The following is an 8,289-nucleotide window of genomic DNA, read 5'->3' as shown; positions in this document are numbered from 1 at the left end:
ACTTGCGGCCGCACGGCTGCGGGAACATAGAGAAGGTCGGGGGGCCATCGGCCGGTCCAGGTTCCAACTCTTGTGCCGATCGGACGAGGGACTCGATTTCCCAGTGAACCGCCGCCACCAAACAGGAAGCGGGCAGAACAGATTCAGGATTGCTGGAGTCTTCATTGTCTGTAAACTGGCGAGAGAGAGCATCAGGCTTAACATTACGTGTGCCAGGACGATATGTTAAAATAAACTTGAACCTGCTGAAGAACAGAGCCCATCTGGCCTGACGGGAGTTCAGCCTCTTGGACGACTGGATGTAAGCCAGGTTCTTGTGGTCTGTCCAGACTATGAAGGGTTGCTCTGCTCCGTCTAGCCAGTGCCTCCACTCCTCCAACGCCAACTTGACAGCAAGCAACTCCCGGTTACCCACGTCGTAGTTCTTCTCCGCAGGGGTCAATCTCCCTGGAGAAAAAGGCCACAGGATGGAGCTTCTGGTCCGTGGGGAACGTTGTGACAGGACAGCCCCCACCCCCGAATCAGAGGCGTCCACTTCCACAATAAACTGCAAACTAGTGTCTGGATGAATAAGAACAGGTGAGGTGGTGAACAGTTCCTTCAATGTACTCACGGCTGACTCGGCCTCAGGCGTCCACAGGAATGGCACCTTAGGGGAGGTGAGCTTGGTCAGGGGGCAACCACTCGGCTGAAACCCCTGATGAAGCGGCGGTAGAAGTTGGCGAAGCCCAGGAAGCGTTGTAGCTGCTTCCGAGACGTGGGTGTGGGCCACTCCACAACCGCTCTGATCTTGTCAGGGTCTGGTGACACTTGTCCCCGCTCGATAATAAAGCCCAAAAAGGGGACGGACTGCCGGTGGAACTCACATTTTTCTGCTTTCACATACAGTTTGTTTTCCATGAGGCGTTGGAGAACCAGACGGACGTGGGAGACGTGTTCATCCTGTGACTTAGAGAATATTAGAATGTCATCCAAATAGACAAACACAAAACGGTGTAGAAAATCCCTCAACACATCGTTAACCATGGCCTGAAACACTGCTGGGGCGTTAGTGAGACCGAATGGCATGACTAGGTATTCAAAGTGTCCGAGAGGGGTATTGAACCCAGTTTTCCATTCATCTCCCCGCCTGATCCTAACGAGGTGGTAAGCGTTACGTAGGTCGAGTTTGGTAAACACAGTGGCACCATGAAGGGGTTCAAATGCTGAGTTGATGAGAGGCAGGGGGTATGTATTTCTGACTGTGATGTTATTTAGTCCTCTGTAGTCAATGCAGGGCGTAATGTTTTGTCCTTCTTCTCTACAAAAAAGAACCCAGCTCCAACAGCGGAAGATGAGGGACGAATGATGCCAGAGGTTAGGGAGTCGCCTATGTAGGTTTCCATAGCTTCTCTCTCCAGGACGGGACAGATTGAAAAGCCGACTGGACGGCAAAGGGGCTCCAGGCAGTAACTCAATAGCGCAATCGTATGGCCTATGAGGTGGTAATGAAAGTGCCTTGGACTTACTGAATACCTCGGCCAGGTCCAGGTACTCCTCAGGGACTGAAGAGAGGTCTGGGGTCTTGACAGGGGAAGCAGGGGAGCCGACCGAGGGCGGAATAGCCGACCCAAGGCAAACAGAATGGCAGTGGGTGCTCCAACTGTGTATCTTGTGGTTTTGCCAGTCAATATGGGGGTTGTGAAGGCTAAGCCAAGGGAAACCGAGGATAAGGGGGGAGGCCGAGGAGGAGACTACTTTAAACTGGATGGTTTCTTTGTGATTGCCGGACAGCATGAGAGAAACGGGGACAGTTTGGTGGGTGATGTTGGCAAACTGATGGCCGTCAATAGCGGTTACTGTTATAGGCTTAGGCAGGGGCTTAACAGGGATCTCAGCCTGAGTGACCAGGTTGACGTCAAGGAAACTATCCTCAGCACCAGAGTCGATGAGAGCAGCTAGTGGGAGAGATAGATTCCTGAACTGGACTGTAGCTGGGATAACTAGACGGGGTGCTGTGGGCATTGAGTCAGGTGTAGCACTCGCAAGTACGCCCACTTTTACCTGCGAGCTTGGTCTTTTGGGCGAACCGGACAGTTAACCAGGAAATGAGTGCGGTCCCCACAGTACATGCACTCACCAGCCCGCATGCGCCGTTCCTTTTCGGCAGGGGACAGACGAGCACGGCCCAGCTGCATGGGCTCGTCTAGTTCCGGTGGAGGGATCCGCTGAGGTGTGTGGGCGGTGTCCGAGTGGTGGTGTAGCTCGGGCTGCAGAAAGCGAGGGGGCCCCGCCTGTGGTGTGGACCCGACCGCCCCTCTCCTGTCTCCTCTCCCGTAGCCTGTTGTCTATTCGTGTAGCAAGGGAAACGAGAACATGAAGGTTAGCAGGCTCATCACGAACAGCTAGTTCATTCTTAATCGTGTCACTTAGACCGTTAACAAACGCTCCCTGAAGAGCTTCGTCATTCCACTTGGAATCGGCTGCCAAGGTCCAAAAATCAATGGCGTATTCAGCCACGCTACCCGTGCCCTGTCGTAGCTTCAATAGTCTCTTTGTGGCGGTCCCGGCATGGTCCGGGTGATCAAACACAACTTTCAATTGAGAGGAAAAATCGTCAAACGACAGGCTGGCAATCTGCTGAGTAGAACAAGCCGCTTCTGCCCAAATCAAAGCTTTGCCCCTCATTAACCCCAGTGCGTAATGTACCTTTGAGGATTCCGTGGAGAAAGACAGGGGCTTCTGTTGGAACACCAAGCGGCACTGAAGCAGGAAACCACGGCATTTGTTCAGGTCCCCGGTGAAAGGTTCGGGTGAGGTTGTAGGGGGTTCCCGAAGGGCAGGAGCGGAAGCCGAACCTGGAGCCACTGTAGGAGGAACAGGCGGAGGAGAAGCAGAGGGAGGAAGGGTAGTGAGTGTTACCAGGTTAGCTACCTGAGAGGAGAGATGAGATACTTGATCCAACAACTGCTGGTTGTTATCCAATAGAGTCCGGATGAGTTGGTCGTGTTGTCCCAATAGCATTCCCTGTAAATGGAGGGCGCGTTGTACGCCATCACCCGTTGTTTCATGTGGCATCTCTGCTGAGTCCATGTTTGGCCAGTTCGTTCTATTAGGCTTGGGTGGGGGACTCAGGTGCAGAGACGGACACACGGACAAAGAGGGTGAATTATGATGTAGTTTATTCAGCGTGTTATGGTAGAGAGAAGCAGTACAGGGTGGAGTAGCGTCAGGCCGGGGTAGGAGCTGAGTAGGGTGGAGAGCCAGTAGTCCTGAGAGCTGGATGACGAGGATATCAGACAACAGAGCAGGTTGCGGCGTGGGAATGGCAGGCAGGCAGGCAGCAGGAACAGACGAGATCTAATCGAAGGAGAGACAGGTTACAAACGTGGCAGAAACAACTATAATACTGAGAGAGTACAACTAAACTGAGATTTCTGTACGGGGCCAAGTTACCACAGGTAGTGTAGGAACGAACTGGCGCTGGAGAGGTGTCCAGCCCGGGTAGATAACTGCTGGTTGATTGTTGACAATGAGCTGCAGCTGGATGTACTGATCTTGTGAGAGACTGGCCACGCCCCCTGACCTAGATCCTCTGACTGGACTGCACAGCAGGGGGAGACAGACACAAACAACACACACAGGGAAAAAGGGAAAGGAAAACCAGCAGGAACAGGACCAACAGTGCCGGACCGTAACATTGGAAACTGACTATGGAGTTTTAACAAGAAGGATATGGAGAAAGAGTTGGGTTATTCGGAAATGTGTTATTTGGAGGTGTTTAAAACTATTGTTTTTTTAAATGACTGCACACTGATTTACACTTTATTCAGGACACACAATGTTTTCACTGAGACTACCAAAATACCAAATGAAGTGGGGTGTAGTTAGCAGTGATGGGGAACATGTAACAGAATGTTGTTTTTAGGGGGCACTATTGGACAATGAAGGATGGTCAAGAGACTATGGGAACTTCAAAAGTGAATCATCCTACTCAAAATTTTAGTGTAGACTAAAGCATTTCTCAACCTCAGGTCTTATCTAGCCATCAATCAGTTGTCTTTTTTCGCTTATGTTAAATGTACCAATTTTGGTGCATGTTATTGAACTAGGCTAATGTAGTAAATGTTAGGCCTACATTTCAGCATGGCTAGAGGGTATATATGGTATATATTTACAAGAGAATGGAGATGTTTACTCTTAAGGTGAAACTGTCTACTAAATAGTAGTCTAATCTATCTACTCTGTCATTTCTCAATGAAATAGTCTGTTTGACGGTTGGTGTGGGGTGTGGCTGAAGAGCTACGAATAAGCATGACCATGCTGAGGGATAAAGATTCATTCATTTGATATATGATCAAAGGTTGTTACTCATGTACAGTCAAAGAAAACATGAGACAGTGCATTTGAAGTTGAACAAAAATATTTATTTACAGTTTTTATCACATTTACAGAATCACACATACATTAAAAAATATATATTTAGTAAAAATGATGAATGAAATGTACACTTTCAATGCAAACGTTATGGGAAACCCATTCAGTTCATTCTGAAATATTTTATAATGTTTTCAAATAATAGCTTCGGTTAGTTCTTATTCATTCTATGTATTGTGAATATACGTCTGAAGGAGTATTAGCTGACATTGTCCATCCACACCCTTTTCTGGGTGCGTTACATGCCATCATGTAATTTTTTACTTATACAAGTGCCACTGTCTGGAAGTACTGTCTGTCTTTAGCTAAAGTCAAATACATTGGAATTTTGTCACTTAGCAGTCGAATCAAGCTGTGATATCATACAAACATGATCGAACAATCACAAAATCACAATGTGTGACAGTAAGGATCACACTGCACAGCACCTGTATAAATATACATAGTCTCTCTCTGTCTTTTATGATCTCTCTTGCTTTTCTTTCTCTTCCTTCTCTCTCTGACGTTTCTCTCTGATGCTCCTCAAACATAGTCCTTGGGTGCTGCGGACCTGGCAGCTGTGTACTTAGTGGGGTAATTGTCCTCTTTAGGGGGACAGTTGGCACAGAGGAACCCTCCTCCCATTATCATGAGGGCCGCGGCCCCCCAGCCGATGTAGAGCGAGGCCCCCAGCTCCATCTTCTGAGAGTTGTTCAGCATGGGGTTGTAAAAGTCCCTGATGATGGTGTTGGCCGACCAGCAGACGGGGATGAGGCACAGGACGCCAGCGATGATGAAGACTACACCCGAGCCCACGCCTATTCTGGATTTGGCCCTCTCATCCTCCACGCAGTTGGTGCACTTGCCCCCGGCCACGGCGAGCAGGATGCCCACCAGGCCCATCATGATAGAGATAATGATGAGAGCACGAGCAGCCTGGAGGTCCTGGGGTAGAGCCAGCATGGAGTCGTATACCTTACACTGCATCTGACCTGTACTCTGGACCACACAGTTCATCCAGATGCCTTGCCAAGTGGTTTGGGCTGTGATGATGTTCTCGCCGATGTAGGCTGTGACCTTCCATTGAGGCATGGCACAGACCACGATGGCCCCGATCCAGCCAATGATGCCCAGGGCTGTGCCCAGCATCTGAAACGCAGCAGATACCATATTTTCTTCTTCTTTAAGTCCTGGAGGAGTCGATGAAGGAAATCTGCCAAAAATGAGTGTCTTCTTAGGAATCAGTTCCTTGGTATGTCTTGCTTGAAAGATATCCAAGTGTCAATGTTTAAGCCATAGTGGGAGCAGGTGCTTTTATACACCTGACTTGGGAGGGGCTTGGCACACAAACGCTCAAACACACCTTTGACATGCCTTGCCGCTTCCCCCCCAGGGCATATGTCGTCATGATGTTTTTTGTCTTCTCTTGTCTATTAAATGGTACAGGTGGAACAGCCACATTGTGACTCACCAGTGTTCAAACAGTTTTAGCCAAACTATAAAGAGTAACCATGTGTGCCAACACCCTTAAAGTTTAAACTCAGTATCAGGGTTTCATGCTTACACTACATTCTGTGGTATTAAACTAATATAAAAACCTCTGTTCATGTCTGAGAATAAGGATTTTCTACTTTTACATCAAACTCAAATAGAAGTAGAGAAGTATTATAATCTGACATTCAGACAATTACATTGAGATAGTTCCCAACCCCTTTCCTCTTAGTATGAGCAGAGCCCTTTCATTTCTCAAATCAAAGGGTTGGCTCTATATAGAGTTTTAGATTAGCGAGTTTTAACAAAATGTTATTTTGCTTTGGCTATCTATTACCTGACATTCACGCTACACCTTTGACCCCATGGCTGACCTTTGCAGCTCTGGGACTCCCATCAGATCATGTTGACTTGAAACAATGCCAGACTACACACACACCTTTATAATGGTAGAGTTTAACCAAGATATCCACTTATTTAGTTATGTCAAAAAACAATATATCATCCTCCACATCCCCTTGAATACATAGGCCTGCTGTAACTTATTATTTTCCTGCTTGAGTTTAGAATCCCTCGCATAGAATATGTTACAAGACTGCAACAAGAGTAAATATGTAAGGTGCTCTTTGGTTTCCCAGGCTTGTGACATTGTCAAAATAATGAAGACATGTTCCCTTTCTATGAGATAATCTATTTTCCCTTACAGAAACAGTACAAATATTTAAACTAAAGGTACATTTCATCAGGGGTGTAGGGCTGCAGGAGCGCAAGGGAGCAGCGCTCCCTCACTTTTTTCAATTTGAGAATACACAGAGCTGAATCAATTACTGAAGCTGAATCAATTACTGCAAGATCACATAATGATGAATTAGTATTTTAAATAACAGAACTGAATATAATAGCATAGCATTGCAGGCCTATAACACCTCCTCATTTGTAGTGAGATTTTAGGATGGTTAGCTGAAGCTGAATAGTCACATTTATTTTCTCATGCAGCCAAAACTCAACAGCGGATTCCACTAGGCAGGATTTACAGTATGCTTTGATTGAAACAAAATGCAAGAAAGGCTAATAGTTTGTTAACACCATCTGCTCTAATTCACTCACGAAACAGTTATTCAAGAAAATGTAAATGCATATTCCCATGAAACTGATTGAGACCATGCAGATGCAGCTTGGACATTTCACTGGTAAAACGTGAAGAATTATCATTCACGATTGACAGTGATGATGGCCTATTTTGAAATGAGGTATGCCTAACTTGGTGTTTTTTTCTGGAGACAATATGTGTGGGCATAGACAGACGTTGCATTTGGAGGATGCATTTCATGCATATTCTATAATAATATTCAATAGGCTACATCTGTCGGTACAAACTTTGATTTAGAAATGATGACGTAATTAAACATTTTGGGGGGCGCTCCCGCACCAAAGAAATAGCACTACACCACTGCATTTCATTAAAGCTATTTCACAAATTTGAACAGTACAATTGAACATAAATATACAATCTGATAAAGACTACCGTATTGAGTCAGTGAATGATTGTCCTGTTACTCTACTCATTCTCTTGAGAGAAAAAGTTCACTCCCCTCCAGCCATGTCTGTTAAGGTATCATTCAACCAACCATACAGATTGTTTCCATATACAGTATCTCACAAAAGTGAGTACACCCCTCACATTTTTGTAAATATTTGAGTATATATTTGTGTGACAACACTGTGACAACACTGAAGAAATGACACTTTGCTACAATGTAAAGTAGTGAGTGTACAGCTTGTATAGCAGTGTAAATTTGCTGTCCCCTCAAAATAACTCAACACACAGCCATTAATGTCTAAACCGCTGGCAACAAAAGTGAGTACACCCCTAAGTGAAAATGTCCAAATTGGGCCCAAAGTGTCAATATTTTGTGTTGCCACCATCATTTTCCAGCACTGCCTTAACCCTCTTGGGCATGGAGTTCACCAGAGCTTCACAGGTTGCCACTGGAGTCCACTTCCACTCCTCCATGACGACATCACGGAGCTGGTGGATGTTAGAGACCTTGCACTCCTCCACCTTTCGTTTGAGGATGCTCCACAGATGCTCAATAGGGTTTAGGTCTGGAGACATGCTTGGCCAGTCCATCACCTGTTCTTCATTTCTTCAGTGTTGTCACATGAAAATATATACTCAAATATTTACAAAAATGTGAGGGGTGTACTCACTTTTGTGAGATACTGTATGAAAGAGGCCACTGTTAAAGAGCTAAAATGCCTCTATTTTACCCAGGCAGGTAGCACGTTAAAGATACCCTGGCATGGAGCAACCCAAGAAGATTGAGTTCCACACTCAGGTACTACGCATTGAGGAGGAAAGATTGTTTTGGAGCGAATCTCCTTCAAACTGAGATTATACTC

At 46.2% G+C, this 8,289-nt stretch overlaps 1 protein-coding gene across 1 annotated transcript; it reads right to left on the bottom strand.

Annotated features, from left to right (window-relative positions):
- Nucleotides 1–4,398: 4,398 nt before the first annotated feature.
- On the bottom strand, nucleotides 4,399–5,668 carry LOC121567924 (claudin-4). The gene has a single exon (XM_041878313.2). It carries the CDS (start codon nucleotides 5,563–5,565, stop codon nucleotides 4,939–4,941), a length of 627 nt encoding a protein of 208 aa, XP_041734247.1. The 5' UTR covers nucleotides 5,566–5,668; the 3' UTR covers nucleotides 4,399–4,938.
- Between the last annotated feature and the right edge of the window lie 2,621 nt (nucleotides 5,669–8,289).

This window comes from Coregonus clupeaformis, chromosome 6, assembly GCF_020615455.1.
Source record: "Coregonus clupeaformis isolate EN_2021a chromosome 6, ASM2061545v1, whole genome shotgun sequence".
NCBI classification, from domain to species: Eukaryota; Metazoa; Chordata; class Actinopteri; order Salmoniformes; family Salmonidae; genus Coregonus; species Coregonus clupeaformis.
This window is presented reverse-complemented; position numbering and strand designations above follow the sequence as displayed.

Excerpts from the sequence above, each read along its gene's own strand:
- LOC121567924 (XM_041878313.2), bottom strand. The coding sequence starts at position 5,565 with ATGGTATCTGCTGCGTTTCAGATGCTGGGCACAGCCCTGGGCATCATT.